Source organism: Nannobrachium achirus, assembly GCF_963921795.1.
Source record: "Nannobrachium achirus genome assembly, chromosome: 3".
NCBI classification, from domain to species: Eukaryota; Metazoa; Chordata; class Actinopteri; order Myctophiformes; family Myctophidae; genus Nannobrachium; species Nannobrachium achirus.
Genome location: NC_137812.1, coordinates 33,832,512 through 33,850,376, shown reverse-complemented (window position 1 = coordinate 33,850,376; position 17,865 = coordinate 33,832,512). Strand labels below are relative to the sequence as shown.

The 17,865-nt window shown below is 44.2% G+C and overlaps 1 protein-coding gene across 1 annotated transcript in view; it reads left to right on the top strand.

Moving 5' to 3' along the window:
- LOC308282193 (girdin-like) overlaps positions 1 to 17,865 on the top strand; it is a gene marked incomplete at both ends in the record, with an annotated part of 46,107 nt that overhangs the window by 14,586 nt on the left and 13,656 nt on the right. Inside the window, 12 exons of the mRNA XM_080722538.1 lie at positions 36 to 241; positions 1,311 to 1,505; positions 2,782 to 2,912; positions 3,614 to 3,755; positions 4,941 to 5,117; positions 6,307 to 6,468; positions 8,234 to 8,511; positions 10,311 to 10,454; positions 10,997 to 11,183; positions 12,619 to 12,764; positions 14,880 to 14,972; positions 15,393 to 15,622. Coding sequence (XP_080578664.1) covers positions 36 to 241; positions 1,311 to 1,505; positions 2,782 to 2,912; positions 3,614 to 3,755; positions 4,941 to 5,117; positions 6,307 to 6,468; positions 8,234 to 8,511; positions 10,311 to 10,454; positions 10,997 to 11,183; positions 12,619 to 12,764; positions 14,880 to 14,972; positions 15,393 to 15,622 — 2,091 coding nt within the window. The remainder of the gene's footprint in view (positions 1 to 35; positions 242 to 1,310; positions 1,506 to 2,781; positions 2,913 to 3,613; positions 3,756 to 4,940; positions 5,118 to 6,306; positions 6,469 to 8,233; positions 8,512 to 10,310; positions 10,455 to 10,996; positions 11,184 to 12,618; positions 12,765 to 14,879; positions 14,973 to 15,392; positions 15,623 to 17,865) is intronic.

The following is a 17,865-nucleotide window of genomic DNA, read 5'->3' as shown; positions in this document are numbered from 1 at the left end:
TTTCTTGATCTCCTACTTGCCCTCCGTCACGTCAGGTCGGAAGCTCCAGCGTCTGGAGGCAGAGGTTCAGGACTTGGAGACTGAGAACCAGAGCCTGCAGGCTGCCCTGGAGGAGCTGCGCATCAACTCCCGACGCCTGGAGCAGCTGGAGGGAGAGAAGCAGAGCCTGGAACAGGAGAGCCTGGGCCTGGAGAGGGACAAGAGGCGTCTGGAGAAAGAGAACCGCCGACTCCGCCAGCAGGTTAGTGGTGGTCGGTAGGGCTGTCACAATTATTACATAATCATCTAATTGCAATTATTTGACATAATCGCAAATATTTTGTCATAATCGTCATCATCGTGAATGCAGATCTACAAGCTCACAACGCGTCGGCTATTTCCACTATCAATGTTATTTTTTAAGTAGAAAGTTGTCAAATATGTCAGTAATTTCTTTGTGTATTTTCGGTTATGTGTCATATCTGCCATGTGCAACTTCAAAGCCTACTAGCCAAACAGAAATGTAATTATCAACGACAAAAACACAACTAAATCGTTAATCGCAATTATTTGAGTGACAATTAATCGTTATGTAAAATGTCATATCGTGACAGCCCTAGTGGTCGGGTGCAGCTGCATATCGGATCTCAGTTGTAGCAAGAAAGAGGATGACTGCTGCTAATTCATTCTAAGTCAAATCTAAATCCAGATGGCATTTACAAAATTATGAATTCAAAAAGCATTTATTTTCACGGTTCTGTTGAGCACAGCACTTACTGAAGCTGTAGGATCTGGGTTGCCGTGTCATTGTTCCGCAGCCACATTACTCCGACGTTGCGCTTGTCTGACTCGCCCCATTACTAACCCTATCCATAACCCTAGCCCTAACCGCGTTCGTAGCCACGTAGTCGGAGTAATGAGATGTCGGACTTATGTGCAGCCCTCAGATCTGGCACTTATCATATCGTCACTGTTGGGCAGAAACCTCTTATCTCCAAGTTTAAAATTTGTATGTTTTTTCGCAAGTGAAGCCCTGCTTCATCATACAAGGCCGTCGCACAAAAGTTGTGAAAAAAGCAGATCTGCAAGCACACAATGCCTCGTGGTGCGAGGCACTGTGTGCTTGTAGATCGGCTGTTTTCACCAGTTTAGTAAAAAAAAAATGATAAAAACGAACGGTTTTGAAAAAATTTCACTCGACAACCACGATATTATAAAACTAATAGCAGATATGTTATTTATTCCTTGCTTTTTGATTCACAGAGGAGCTGTTGAAAATAACAAACAGTGATTGAATAGAATGACTGCTATTGTGCACTAACTTGTCCTAGGCTGAGATCCAGGAGGCCACTTTGGATGGGAACAATGTGCGTATAAGCGGTCTGGAGAGGGAGTTACGCACCCTTGGGAAGGAGGTGGAGGGACTGAGGGAGACAGCAGAGAGGGTCAAAGGCCTGGAGAGGGACAACAGGGAGCGGGCCAAGCAGGCTGCTATCGACCACGGCACCCTGGCAACCCTGAGAGAGGTGAGCTGAGGGAGCCAGCGACCCACTGCTGTCTGACACAGGTTTATAGAGCAGGGGTCTTCAACATTTTCAGGCCAAGGACCCCTTAGTTGAGAGACAGATGAAGCAGGGACCCCCACAACCTTTTCATAGATTCCATATAGTTTAATTGTTCGACAGCACGATCATCAGTGTATTTTGGATTCGTGTCAATTTGTGTTTTCAGATATTTAACCACTTGAACCGTCAATACGTCAATACTAAGACCTTTAACTCTGTACTTAGTCTGCTCTTTTTTCCCTCTACACCAAAGAACTTTTGCCAAAAATCAGCACGAGGCGTTGTGAGCTTGTAGATAAGCTATTTTTGGCTAAGGTTCTCAGAATATTGATACTAGGGTTCAAGTGGTTAATATAAAAAAGGAGAAAAAAAAGTTTCGATCACACAAAGATTTGGAGGACCCCTGTAGTAACTCTGAGGACCCCCTAGGGGTCCCGGACCCCCTGTTGAAGACCCCTGATATAGAGCAAACTAACTAAATGTCTGCTGTCAATTCTTTCTCTTAACATGAAGCTGTATGCTATATTAGCCCAGCTCAGGGACGGACTGGGACTAAAATTCAGCCCTGGCATCTTGGCCAGACCAGCCCCCACAACCAACGCGCGCGAAGATACTCTACCGGTCGAGGGCGGCACATATAAATACACAAGTGTTTAATACCACAACTTTTACAGACAACAAATGATAACTACACAACTACACAATCCATAAATTGTATAACATACAGTTCTCACCACCAAACAGCGGAGTATGAACATGATTAGTGCCAAAATGTGTCAGAACTTTGGCTATTTTTTTTTTTTTTACACCAGCCCCCCCCAGCCCCCTAGCCTACCAGCCCACCGGGCAAATGCCTGTATGCCAGATGGCCAGCCCGCCCCTGGCCCAGCTAGACTATCTGCCATTGCTAACACAAAGCAACAGCCTCGCACAATAATACGTAAATTATTCTCAGTTGTGAGGGAACCGACCAGCTAGGGCATCACCTTTGAGCTACTCTGATTAGTTGCAGTTGTAGTTGTAGTATGTTCCACTGTGTTCGTCTCGTTCACTTTGGTTGTTGCCTTCCACTTTGTTTCTTGGGCTACTCTGATTGGTCCATTTGTGTCGTTGTTGTAAACTTCCCCGGATTTTTATTTTTATTTTTATTTTTTTGAATGGCTGAGAACCAGACTATATCTATATTGTCTGGCTATGCGAGGCTAACGCTGTACGACCTCTGGCTCTGGACCAATAGGAGCTGGTGAACGAGAAGCTAAAGAGCCAGCAGAGGGACAATGAACTGGAGAGGCTTGCCAATGAGCTGGAGATGAGAGACGGGGACCAGGAGAACCAACCACTGGCTGACCTGGAGTCACCTGACAACAGGTACTCACACACTGCTGGAACTCTGATTTCACCTTAAAAAGCTCATATCTGGAGGACAGAGTTGAGCTGTATGTTTTTCTAATATAAATCAGTGGTTCTCAACCTATTCAGGCCGCGACCCCCAAATTAATCATATTTTAACTGGGACCCGCCCTCTCACCCTGACGAGCACTAAGAGTTGAGGAATTCCATTTTGTATAACATGGTTCTATTGTGAAAATAGACAATCTACATGCTCACAACGCCTTGCAATTTCTGCCTCTAATATTTGACAATTTAGCCAATGTTTAATATGTCATTTTAGATGTGCAAAATGTGCATACTGTATTTACTCTATACAAAAATATGAACAAAATAAAAATAAAACAATTCACAGGAGGCAGGCAAAAAGAAAAAGTACTATAGTCATAAAACTTCATTCTATTGCAGTAAGTTATAGCATAAACCCAATTTCCAATGTTTGATTTGTTTACTGTTGAGTGAGAAAACAATGTTGCACATTAAGTTAATCATCGGGGGATCCCCCAACATAACTTGGGGACCCTCCTGGGGGTCCCCAAGTTACCCACAGGTTGAGAGCCAGTGATATATATAGTAGTATAGTTCTGTAGTATATAGTTCTGTCTCTGAAGATAGAGTAGAGTAACATTTGGGAAGGTACCATTGTTGTTAGGCTATAAATCCAGTATTCCTCCATCTAGCAGATTCAAGATGCTAGAGTCAGAGCTGGAGATGTGTCTGAAGAGGTCCCTTCAGATCAAACAGGACAAGATGGCCGCCCTGGAGGCCCGCCTACAAGAGATGACCACTCTCAATCAGCAGCTGCGCCAGGAGCTCAAGACTGTGAGTTTAGGCCATTAGTTGCATGTCCTTAAAGAGGTTGTGCCATAGTTTTGTCTATGGAGTTAACATTACCCCCAGGTGTGGTTATAATATGCAAGTATGTCTTCCCTGTGTACTTTTGGTTACTTCCTGAAAGCTGAAAGCCTCTGAGTCAAAAGGCCAAATTGAAATACACTGATATAATGACATCATAATATCATCCCCCCCGCCCCCTTTTACCACAATGTGGGTGTGGCTAACTTAAGCTGGGTCACCACCTGACAACCAGGCATACTTAATGAACTGGTGGGTGTGGCCACATAAAACATAATTTTTAACACTTTCTGTACACTTTTTTGAAAAGAAATCTTCCTCCAAGTATAATCATAATACCTGATGATTATGTTGTAGGGGGGAGAAAAGAATCACGGCACCCCATCTTTAAGTCAATTGGTTTCAGTAGAAATACCACACAATGCATTGACATTAAACTGTTGGGTTTGGAGCTGTTTGGACACTCACTATTCTGCCAAGAATGAGTACATACTGCAAACTGTACAGGAAAATAGGGCATGTGAGAACGCCTCTCCTACTGCCTATACAGTGCTGAAGTCCTGACGTCACTCGGTCATCCCCTGGGATGCAGAAGTTTTTCGCTATGGAGAATAACATTGGGTCGTCTTAAAATTGTCTCATATAAGCATTATGGTCCAAAAATAAACAAACTGTCTCTGCGATATTGTCGGAGAAGTGACTCTGTATCTTTCACGATAGTCATGCAGTCACACATATTTGATACATTCTGTTTCTGGGTCAAACCACAGAGATCATTAGTTTATTTTTGGAACACAGTTCTTATTTGACGCGATATAAAAAGAGTCTATGGGCATTCAGAATGGGGGGGTAAAAACACGTCCCATGTAGGATTGCGTAAATTACGAGAACGCATTATTACTTTAACCATTATTTTATGCTTTAAATGTTAAAAAATATCAGATATACAAGCTCACGGTGCCGCGCTGCCAGCTTGTAGGTCTGCTATTTTAGAAAATTTGCATATCTGCTATTTTTCAATAGCTAAAGAACAAAATAATTCCAAGCCTAAACGGGTTTTAGTGATAGCTTTCTGTTGAAAGGAAGATGTTATTTTGTATTGTTTGGGAATGAACAAAGTGAGACATTGGACCTGTTTGTCATCCCGTGCAGGTGAAGCTGAACTACGAGGCGCTGCAGCAGAGGGAGGAGGAGGAGCGGAGAGCTTCCCCGGCCTCCACCCCTCCCAGGGAGACGGGCGGCACCGTGAGCCAATGGCAGCGCGAGAGCCAGGAGGCCACCAAGGAACTGCTGAAGGTCAAAGACCGCTTAATCGAAGTGGAGAGAAATGTAAGCGGGTGACCTCCATAATAAGGAGGATTTTACGGTGTTTTTAAGTGTGGAAATTTGGTTCCATATTGATTAACCCATTTAGAACGGGTACACATTATTGTGTATCATTATTTTATGCTTTAACTATTGAAAAATAGCAGATATACAAGCTCACAGCGCGGCACCAAGTGCCGCGCTGCGAGCTTGTAGATCTGCTATTTTTGAAAAGTCGTGAAAATTTGAATTTTGACCCGACTCTATAAGTGTCTTTTGAATCCTTCTAAGGTTGTTTGAAAAACCGATGTTTATATGTCAGCGATCTGGCCAGCCATCGTCAAAGAAAAGGTCCTTTTCACTTAACTGAAGCTCAGTTAGTCTGTTCTTGAGAGACTACTATGTCAGTGGTTCTCAAACCTTTTCATGTGAAGGACCCCCAAAATGATATGTATTTGGCTACGGACCCCCTATATCAAAATATTTAGTTCCAGGGACCACCTAGAAGCAAAATTTGAGTTACAAACGTTCGCTTTGAAAATACATATATTCAAAGATTTGCACACATTATCACGACATTTTCCAAAAATAGCAGATCTACAAGCTCGCAGCGCGGCACTCGGTGCCGCGCTGTGAGCTTGTATATCTGCTATTTTTCACTGGTTAAAGCATTCAATAATTCTAGGCCTAATGGCTTTAGAGGTACATTACAGTGGGACAATAATTCATAAACATGACTTGTTTGTGAGTTATTTTGATCATTTACAAACAGTATCATAGAAGAGATGCCTAAATCTCAAAGTGGTGGAAGAGATTCCATCTTGCCAGCGGCTGCCTTCGTCCGAAGGAATATTATTGCTGTTTCTGGAATCAGCTCAGTCTATATTACAATTGGACCACCACATCAGTGGGTGATCTGTTTAAAATGTACCACCACAGCTTCTCTACATAATGTCTAGTATTTTCACCAATGGTCAGAGTAGTAGGGATATGATAGAGTGATACCACTGCCTCACTATTAACACTGATATATTTTGCTTTAATCTGTAACAACGCCGGTATATTAGTAGCCTATAGTAGTATCAATTTGGTGTGCGTGAAAATTACACAGTTTATTACTCCTCTCCTCTCCTCTCCTCTCCTCTCCTCTCCTCTCCTCTCCTCTCCTCTCCTCTCCTCTCCTCTCCTCTCCTCCCCTCTCCCCTCCCTGCAGAATGCAACACTGGAGGCAGAGCGGCAGGCTGTGCAGACCCAGCTAAGGCAGCAGGAGAGCCAGTATGACAGCCAGCAGGCTCAGATTGTAGCCCTGCAACGGCAAACAGCCTCGCTGCAGGAGAACAACACTGCCTTGCAGACGCACAATGCAAACCTGCAGGTATGTACAGTACCACCATTGTATAATGCTTCTGGTTAGCATGCCCTACATACAGTAGCACATGCAGGAGTGGCTCAGGAGGTAGAGCAGGCGTCCAGTAATGAAGACTCGCGTAGCGGTCCTGGCACCAAGTCTGCTAAAGCCTGACTGCCTGACAGCGTGTTGTCGGTTCGACTGCCGAGCCCGACGACCTTTGCGTGTCATTCCCCATCTATCTCTCCCCTTTTAGTGTCAGTCTACTGTAGTCTGTCAATAAAAGCCAAAAGGATTTCTAAAAAAAAACACACACAAAAAAAACCTGATTCCTGGCTCCTCCATCGAAGAATCCTTGAGTAAGACGCAGGTTAGAGACTTGCCTGGCTGCCTCTGCCATATGTGGGAGAATGTAGGCATATGTGTAAATGGTAAATGGGTGAATGTGAAACATACAGTCCACTGTAAAAGTTAAAGGGATATTTCCCTTTCAAATAAAATACATAAAAAAAGTAACGGAAAAATCACGGCCCCCTCACGCATTCGAATGTCCGTCTAATTCATGAGGGTGCCGTGATTTAGATAACATTATAGTGCTGACATTACTGATACTAAACATTGTCGCCACCATAGTAACAGCCACATGCTGAAACAATGCCCGTTTTGATCACAATGAGATGATGTCTGCCGTCTGTCATCTGTCTGCATGCTATCATCACTGATACTAAACGGTGTCGCCACCATGGTGACAGCCGCATGCTGAAACAATGCCCAGAGACACCAGAGACTGATACTTGCACAACTGGACGTCAATGGTGACTGTTCTGCCGAACGTGCACCGGTCTGCAACATTACTTCTGAGACTCCTACATTCAATCCCTCATATACTGTGCATACCCCCCGGGCACAGGACTAGTATATTACCAGTAAGACTCCCTAATCGGGAGAGAAGCGACCGTCAGGTCACATGTATACACAAAGAGGGGACAGATTCATGTTGATGGGATGAGTGTAGACATACTGTGTTGCGATTTGGGTGATTTTAGGGCAAAAATTTTAGGAGCAGTGTCCAAAAATGTGTTGTGCAAGAATGGGCCTCTTGGTGGCGCTAGAAGAGGGCATGTGAGAAATGAGGGGTGGGGTGTCCGCGTTGCCTTGGCAGACTAATAGGTACCGGCCCCGGCTGCATTTTATGTGAGCTGCAGTGTCCTAAAATGTGTTATGCAAGAATGGCCCTCATGGTGGCGCTAGAAGAGGGCGATGTGAGAAATGAGGGGTGGGGTGTCCGCGTTGCCTTGGTGAATGAATAGGTACCGGCCCCGGCTCTCCCGGACGCTCCTAGCCGGAGTTACGGCATTTGATGTGAGCTGCAGTGGAGGGGGTCCTCCACTGGGGGCGTCACCACTTTTGCATCCGTTCTGGAGCAGCAGGAGTGGGTGGTCCCCGGGAATTCCCCGTGAGCAGCCCCGTTGGGGTGGTCATTGGGGTGGTGATTTGGTCATGTTTGCAAATTTGGTCATTTTTTACACCTGGGGGTCCCCCAGGGACCTGGGGGTCCCTAGAGCTCTGGGGTCCTTGGAGGTTGTAGTTTGGCAGGTAAGGAGTGTGTGTGCAAAATTTGGCATGGATGGGGGCAACGGTTGTGGAGATATGAGCAGGGCAAAAGTGTGACGTGTGACGTGTGACGTGACGGAGAGACAGACAGCCGGTGGAGGTTTTGGTAGTAAGTGCGACCTGACGGTCGCAATTATTATTATTTGATAAAACCCAAACAACTTTCTTTCTCTTCCAGGTGGAGAAGTCCACGCTGAACTCCCAGTGTGCATCCGTCGTGGCCCAGAATGCCCAGCTGGAGTGCCAGCAGTCCGGAGTAGAGGGTGAGCGGGAGAGTGCCGTGCGGGAGCGTGAGGAGGTGCGCGGTGTCTACGAGCAGCTGCTCCGCGACCACGAGAGGCTGGCGGCCGTGCACGAGCGGCAGGCCATGGAGTACGAGGCTCTGATGGGCAAGCATGGCTGCCTGAAGAACGTGCACCGCACACTGGAGCTGGAACACCGCACGCTACAAGACAGGTGGGGGGAAATGAAGGAAGGGTGGGTGGGAGGGTTTAGGAGTTTGCTTTCTAGATCAGTGGTTCTCAACCTTTTCAGGCTGTCACCCCCAAAATAATCATATTTTAGCTGGGGAGAGTTGAGGAATTACATTTTGTATAACACGGTTCTGTTGTGAAAATAGCCGATCTACATGCGTTGTGATCGTAGATCGGCTATTTTCACAATTTCTGTCTCTAATATTTGAGAATTTGGCCAATGTTTAATTTGCCATTTTAGAGGTATTAGAAAGTCCTTAAATTGTCATTTTAGAAATGTGCATATACCCTCTATACACTTAAAATTTATGTTGGTTTGTTTACTGTTGAGAGAAAAATAATTAAGTTAATCATCTTGGTGGGACCCCCCAAAATAATTTGGGGACGCCCCTGGGGGTCCCGACCCACAGGTTGAGAACCACTGTTCTAGATGCTAGGAGGGGAAACAGGGGGAATGGGAGAAAATGTTATGAGCTGATTTAAAGCATTAAAACGTTTATTAAGCCAACTGGAGACAGAGGTTTTACTCCCACTTTCTTCTGTATAACACTGTACAACAAGACTGTGAGTAGTCCAAGCCCACGGTTGTACAAGGTATTTGGGATGTAAGATAAATAAGCAGACGGGAAAGTCCTGTTCTGGCGAAGCCCGAACTGGCGAAGTGGGGATTTGTCTCCTACCGTAGCGATCTGGCGAATCGATTGTCCACGACACTGCAAGCGGCGCGAAGGCCAGCGGACCTTGGTCCTGCTCTTCGCCCCCGAGCGCCGCAGGCGCGAGTGGCCGCGAAGAGCGGGCCAGGGCCGCGCGGCCGGCGGAGCGCCGCGCGAGTTACGAAGCTGTGGTGAATGCAATCGTTATATTTATGCCCAGGCCGTAAGGCCTGGGCAAGCGCACGATAAACGCCCTGTCCAGAAGACGTTCGCCAGATCGCTACGGTATCGGACATTTCCCCACTTCGCCAGTTCGGGCTTCGCCTAAAAGGTACGTGCCCAAGCAGACAAAGGCAAGCATTTACTGAGTTGTTTAAGCCAAAGCAGTGCAACCATGACCAGTGGCATGACTAGAGCATGACAAACCTAGCACTCCTGCTGATAAGGTTGTGTAACTTAAACGTTGTGTATACATATTGTGTTGTTTATCTCATTCATGCCACTAAATGAGCGCTGTCCACCCATAAGTGGTCTAAAGTGGTCAGATGGATGGGCCATGAACGCTTCAAGTGGGCTCTGGTCCAGAAAAGGTTGAGAACCACTGGTAGGGTATAGAACATTCATCAGATGTGGATTATAAACATTGATAATTGTGCTTGTTGTATTGCCCACACTTTTTTGACTTGAGAGCTACTTTTAAATTGACCATGATCTACCCCAAAAAAGGTTTACCTGAGGGGGCTTTGGAATAGTGGCACTGGCAGTACATACTAATCAGAATGAATGGGGGTACATTTACTATCACCTTTTTTGTCTTAGGAATGCCACAAATACAAAAACATATTATTGAATTCAAGTCTCCATGGCATGAGTAATCAATAGAAAAAAGTCATTTTGGGGGTGAACTACTCCTTTAATTCAAGTGTCAGATGGCAAAAAGAGGGGTTTTGTGATTTTTGTTCATAAATATATTGTAATTATATATATTTTTAGGGGCATGTCATGTTGTCTACCTGCACAGCCTTTGTGATCTACTGGTAGATCACGATCTACCTTTTGGGCACCCCTGTTGTATTGTGTGTTTCTGTGCATGCATATATGCACAATGCACATACCTGTTTGTATTTAGGTATAACAACCTGCTGCAGCAGCGGACCAAACTGGAAGACCTGGAAAAAGCCCTGAAGGAGGAGCAGGAAAAAATGTGTTTGGAGAAGGAGCAGCACAGGATGACTGCTGCTGAATGTCGTCGACTCCAAGATGAGAAGGACTGGTGAGGAGGCACAGGAACATACACACATGCACACGCACACACAAATGCACACGCACGTGCGCGTACACACACACACACACACACACACACACGCACACGCACACGCGCACACACACACACACACACACACACACACACACACACACACACACACACACACACACACGCGCACACACACACACACACCACCTACAACAGTTTTTTTTTGTAGTTACTTTCGGTGCAGAACTTCACAAAACAACAATAAAACAACAGAGAATATTGCAGCAAAAAAGGACAAAACTTTCACACATGGATTCTGCACTGCATGAATGTAATACATCCAACAACTGCAACATCTGCATATCAGTGCTACAAAAAAGATATGTTTTGTTTCTCTTATTCCTGAATCCTAAATCTAGCCAGGCAGACACCCATCCCACTAGTATAAGACTCTTCCATTGTATCAGCAGTTATTTGTCAGAATGACTGAAACAGGTCCCACCTGCGTGGCATTGTGACAAGCCTAACATTGCCACCACAAACCCCCATCTCTTCTTAAGGCTGAACCAGACATACCGTCAGCTCCTTAAGGACAACGAAGAGCTGTCAGCTGATCATAAGCAGCTGAAGAGCCAGCTCAACGTGGCCAAGCTGGAGCACATGCACATGGGGGCCGACTTCTCCAAGCTCAGAGAGCACTTCCAGCACCTAGACATCACCTCCACCAAGCTCACCAATCAGTGTGAGGTATGGGAATTAGGGCATTCACGAATAGTGATTTTTAGTATTCGAATTATTCGACCTCAAAGTATTCGAATAGTCGAATATTCGACAGGACTGACCAAACTGTCAAATATTAAGTAAGCAAGAGGCGAACATTGTGAAAATAGCAGATCTACATGCTCACAACGCCTCGCAATCTGCGGAACCGAGTCACATTAAATATAATACCTACAATTCCAAATGCTTGTCAGGGTGGGGGTCCCCAGTTCAAATATGTTTATTTTGGGGGTCACGGCCTAAAAAGGTTTGAGAACCCCTGGTGTAGAGCATTAACAAATTCATCCACCAGGGGCATTGACAGCTCATTCTTATGACTTCCTATCTAGCCAAGCTTTATAAACTATATATATTTTAAAGAGAAAACAATAAAAAAAAATCAAAATAAGCGAATATTCGACTTCTGTGAACGACGTCGAATAGTGACTTTGATATTCGAATACTTGAATATTCAAATATTTGGTGAATGCCCTAATGGGAATGTGATAGGAGAGACATTGAAGATGAGGAGCCTATTATAATCAATAATGCAGGGGTCAACACTCTTCATAGATCCCTTCAGAGACTTGTTTGTGTGTTTACACATGATCTTTTCTATTAATATGTTGCATCCATGTTAATATGTATTTTCTGACATTTAACCACTCAACGTTTTCAGGCCAGGGAGATGGAGCAGGGCCCCCCAAGTCGGGGAGCAGGGTCGGGCGTACAACATAGCGAGGAATATGTTTAAAAAATATTTAAAGACAAATGGTCATTTTTGAAGAAAAAAAATATTGTTTAATCAAGCAACAATTTTGCTGCAGTACCTATCGCCTTTTTAAGACCTCTGACTTAGACCTTCAATACTTAGTAAACTTGACCATTGGCTCTGTACTGGTCTGATTTAGGCTATAGGCTTTATTGTTTACCACTTGAAACCTGGCATCCCTATTATGGGAATGTCTTAATATGTGAACATTCTACAAAAGAATGCTGATCTACATGCTCTACACATTGCATTGCAACAAATCCTGTATAGGGATTTGGGGGATTAAAATATTTGTCTGTCAAGAATGGGTGAAATTATTTTTCTTACAAGCTCCCATCAATTTTCTGTTTTTAGGAAAGGAAAGAATAGAGAATGAAAGAGCAAGGAAAATAGCTCAGATATTCCTGATATGAGTAGAGTAGAACATGTAATAAGTTGTATAGTACTATATTTAGAAGAATTGGCAATGGAATGAGATAGTTCAAATAGTAACAGATATAGTTAAGATATGCTACAATATACTTACTGTAGGAGATGCAGCAATATAAAGCAACAAATATAGAACATAGATCTTTGTGCATAATACAATAATAGTAATATAGTCTTGTGTGCAGGTGAGACATCATCTGTGTGTGTCTTTGTGATTTCCAGCTGCTGAGTCAGCTGAAAGGGAACCTGGAGGAGGAGAATCGTCATCTGCTGAGTCAGATCCAGAGCCTGATGCTGCAGAACCAAACACTGCTGGAACAGACCATGGAGAGCAAGGATCTGTTCCATGTAGAGTCGAGACAGTACATGTAAGCAAACATTATGTAACACAGTGATTCTCTACCTGGTGGGGCGTGGGGATATTGCAAGTCCAGACCACAAATAGTTGTCAAAACACTGTGATTTTATTGATAATATAACAGAATTTGTGTAAAAAAGAAGTCATTGTTAAGATCCGTCCAAACCCGAAGCTATTTCTTCTATTCTAGTCGCTTCTATCGCTTCACTTTGGTCGCGCAGGTCCGCGTTGGTAAAGAAATTATGTCCCCTTGGAATCAAGGCGAAACACCTGAAAAAAAGTCCCAACTCGCGGCTCCGGACAACATCAACGCTGATTGGCTGTCAGGATGCGATGGGCCGTTGGCGACGTGCTCGGTCGCGCGTTGTCTCGTCTTTGCATTCACTTTGTTTATATTTCATATTAGCATTGAGATACCAGTAAATACGAACTTAAAGTATACAACATTCATTGGTTCCGTTAAAGCACAAACACAATGGATGAACTGATCATTAAAGTGCACGGCACATGGCCCACCCATCTGACCACGTAACTTAAGTGGTCTGCGAACACTGGAGACGTTCAAGTGGGCCCTGATCCAGAAAGGGTTGAGAACCACTGATCTAACATTATCTACTGCTGCATTGCTGTGGTGAAAGGCTGCAAGTGTTACATGTGGGACACTCAAGTACTGGTGGGGGTCCACCTCTCTTTGGTCCTGTAGTCCTGTTAGTCCTAGATTGCAGAGTTGTTCATTCATATCATTCTATGAAACCTTGGGTGGATTCAGATTGTCAACATATGTGTGTTTTGGAGGAATATCTGCAAACAGGTCATCCATTTAGCCTTTCTCTCGTTGTGTATTTTTAGCATTAGTCAGATCAGAACAGAGACAGGGAAGGCAAGTATACAGTATGAAAGTAGATTGATAATTTGTATTCATCTAATTTGTCAAAAGTTTTGTCTTTCTATAATTAAACAGCAATACTGTTTGTAGGGTTTGAGTCTTTTCAAGAACAGCATGGGCCTCTAAATCATGGCACAAAACAAGGACGTGTCGGTTTGCATCATTGCGCCAAAGTACAAAACATCCCAACCAGTCTATTTCGAGCTTCCAAAATACCAGAATGTTCACAGAGCATGCCCTAAAACCACTGTGGGACCAGGCTGTGCATGGATTATTGATGCTCTGGTGTTAACAGGTTACATAAGAAAAGAAAGTTGAGTGACCTAAAAGTGTGTGCCATTTTACCAAGGCTGGCCTATATTCAATACATTCCCTTGCTGCCTGCTGTGTGTATGACAGGATGGGGATGGGGTTCTTCAACGCTTTCAGTCCAAGGACCCCTTAGTTGAGAGAGAGATGAAGCAGGGACCCCCACAACCTGTTAAAAGATTCCATATAGTTTCATCTTTTGACAGCACAATCATCAGTGTATTTTGGATTTATGTCAATTTGGGTTTTCAGATATTTAACCACTTGAACTGTCAATACTTAATAAACTTGACCTTTCACTCTGTGCTTAGTCCGCTCTTTTTCCCCTCTACACCAAAGCTTTTTTCCGAAAATAGCCGATCTACAAGCTCACAACGCCTTGCGCTGCGAGCCATTGTGAGCTTGTAGATCTGCTATTTTTGGCAAAAGTTCTCCGAATATGGACGGATTTGGAGGACCCCCTGTAGTAACTCTGAGGACCCCCTAGGGGTCCCGGACCCCCTGTTGAAGACCCCTGTACTACAGTATGTAAACTGTGTTAGTACATACAACGTTGTGGTTCTTTACTGAATTAACATGTGTGATGTTATTTCAATGTTCATGCATAGAAATAAATGTATAGTAGGACATACGTTCCATTCTTAGCAATGCTGTGCTTCCATGTCAAAGAGGAATTAATCAATCCACGAGGGCCTCCGTGATGCGTTTGCTCCATATAAAGACACGTTGGCTATGGTTTCCATAGCAATCGTCCCTCGTCCTCCAGCAAAGTCAGTGACTGTGAACACAGAAGTAGGCCGGCTGCTCATGAGCCATCTTATTCCTTTATATTTATGGCCAGACATGTAATTTCTGTTTGTGAATGTCATTGTCATTGTACTACTATTTACACAGTCAATAATCTTTGCACAAACCTGTGTCTGTGGCCAGTGACAAGCTCAATGAGCTGAGGAGGCAGAAGGAGAAGCTGGAAGAGAAGATTATGGACCAGTACAAGTTCTACGAACCCTCACCGCCACGCAGGTAAGGAGATGACATTAGTAGTGAATGCACTGTTAGTGCCTATTGAGATTGGCAGATTTCACCCAGGTTTGTTCATCTCACTCAAGTCACTTTGTCTGGTGACCTCACTCAGCAACAACAACAAAAATAAAAAATAAAACAATTCACAGGAGGCAAGCAGTGATCACCCCATGATGTGCACTGCAATGTAGTTTCAAATGCACTACATTGCAGGTGCTTTTTTGAGAGTAAAAACAAAAAAGAAGAAGAAGACACGTGTGACATGTGTGATCTTGGCAGGTTGCCCCAGAAAATATGCCAATCTCAACAGGCACCGATGGTAGATCTTTCTCCTTGCGTCTTAACATTAATGCACATTAACCTGACTCTGGTAAAGTTTTGTCAAGCCTCTCTCTCTTATGTCGGCCCCTCCTCACTCAGACGTGTGAACTGGATTGCACTGAAGATGAAGAAGTTGATCAAGTCGCGGAGCCGCGAGCGCGTCACAGAGCGCAGCCTGCGCTCCCTGGCTCCCACGTGCCCGGGCTCCTGCGAGGGAATCGGGGGCTCACACCTCTCCTGCCAGGACAACGGCTCCTTCGTTGGCTCAGACGAGTCCGGAGGATCCGGCTCCACCACGGCGGCCGACGCCCTGTCCCCCCGGCGGAGCGGTGAGTATCTCTAACAGCAGGCCGTCTCACATTGACCGGGCAGAGGTGGGTTAGTGGGCCACAACACCACCCCCCGCCAAGACCACCACTGTCAACATCAGACCTGTCACCATTCACCTCGTACCAGCTGGAAAGGGAGATAGATCGATCTATATGGTGCATTTTATATATTGTCAATGTCTGGCCAAAACCTCTTAACTCCATTTTTGAGGTTTTAGATTTTTTTGGCATAAATCAGGGCTATTGAACACCCTTTACATCTGAGTGTTGGTTAAAATAATATTGAACCAATGGAAATTAGTAAAAAGTGCTTGGGACAAAACCTCCTAACTCCACACTTTCTGCCAAACCAGCTAAGTCCAACCGATTGGCCCTCTCTTTTTTCATAAATATGTGCTATTGAACACCCTTTACGTCTGTGTGTTGGTTAAAATAATATTGAATCAATCAATGACAAGTAGTAAATATAGCTGCAAGCAGCGATAAAGTGGCCAAGGCAGAAAAAGCAGGAAAGCAAAAAGGCATCAAGGGAACGCAAAGAAGACATCAAAGAAAAACTAGAAGCAGTGTTCTTCCGAACAGGACTCCGGCAGGTCAGGTAGGTTTTTTTTGGCCTAGTGGTGACTCTATAATAGGCCAAAGTGAATGTTAACATCAACTCAACCCGATGTGGGGTTTGAACCGACAACCATCCGTATACCAGGCACAGGCACTGACCACTACACTACGGCAGTCACACATAATGGACCTGTCATTTAAAAAAGAAAAAAGAAAAATTTTCAAGTAATGTACTTGACGCCTTCTTTCAAAATGATATAGCGCCCCCCTTTGGCCAATTGGGGTAAGATTGGTTTCAGTGATATTTGGACTTACCCTCTACAGTAGTTCATCATGAAAATGTTACTTTGCATGTATGTTTTAGAGGCAGAAGAATAATTTGCATAAAACTTGCAATATTCATTGAATTATTAAAAAAGCATGTTTAAATTTAAAAAAAATCCGATCTGACAGATCTTTAGATATTGGTCCAAAGTTCATGTAAAAAAAGTTCCGTGCACGTGACGCAAAAGTTCCGGAATAAAAGCGAGTTTAAGTGTTTTACAAACTGCTCAAAATGGCAGAAAATCTAAGGACGGAGCGTACTTAACAAAGACACGGATGGCTTCCGCTTGAGTCAAGGCACGCGTGTAACCAAGTTGCATGTCTTTAAACAAAATGAGGCATGACTTATGCCCCTTTAAAGTTTGAGTTTTCAAACGCTTCGTATAGCGCCCCCCTTTGGCCAATTCGAGTAAGATTGCTTTCAGTGATATTTGGACTAACCCTCGACATATTTGCCAAATGCCATGAACGTGTCACTTTGCATGTATGATTTAGAGGCAGAAGAATAATTTGCATAAAACTGCAACATTGAGTGAATTATTAAAAAATAATGTTTCGCTTTAAAAGAAATCCGGCCGCTGTGCGATGACCGCATTGGTCCAAAGTTCATGTAAAAAAAGGTTTTGCGCACGTTACGCGAAAATCCCAGGAGGAGATAGATTTTGACTGTTTTTCATATAATTCAAAATTGTGGGAGAAGTAAAGGTCAGAGGTCAAAAGTCAGAGCATAAAAGTTGTTTGGCATGAGGAGACGCATAAGTGTATACAGGTTTCATTGCTGTACCTGAAACAGGGCATGAGCTACACCAGTTCAAAGTTGGCATTGTTCAAAGGCTTCCTACAGCGCCACCCTTTGGCCGATTGTTGCGAGCTTCGCGTTTTAGCCATTTGGCATAGTCCTCTGCCATACTGCCGAGTTTCGTAAAAAGCGACTGCACGATCTAGCCGCTAGAGAAAAAGTGGCGGAAGAAGGAGATGAAGTCCAATAACAATGAGTGGCCAAGGCATTGCCACTTCGTGGCCTTGGCCACTAAAAAGCCCTTCGGTCAAAACCTCCTAACTGCACTTGAGCTCATTTTCACGAAAATTTACATTTTGGAGTTAGTAGGTTTTGGCCCGACAGCAGAGATATATAAAATGCACCATATAGATCAATCAAAACCTGTCCCTGAAAGCCCTTCACCACAAAATACCCCCCCCCCCTCCAACCACCACAGCATTATCCAAAGAGATGGGTAAATTGGAATGAAAATCCTTTCTAATTATTTACCACTGTGAGGAGAGTAGTTTCTGTGTTTAGGAACGCCCAGCATGCACAGCTCTCATAGTACTGTACTCTACTGATACTGTACTCTACTGTA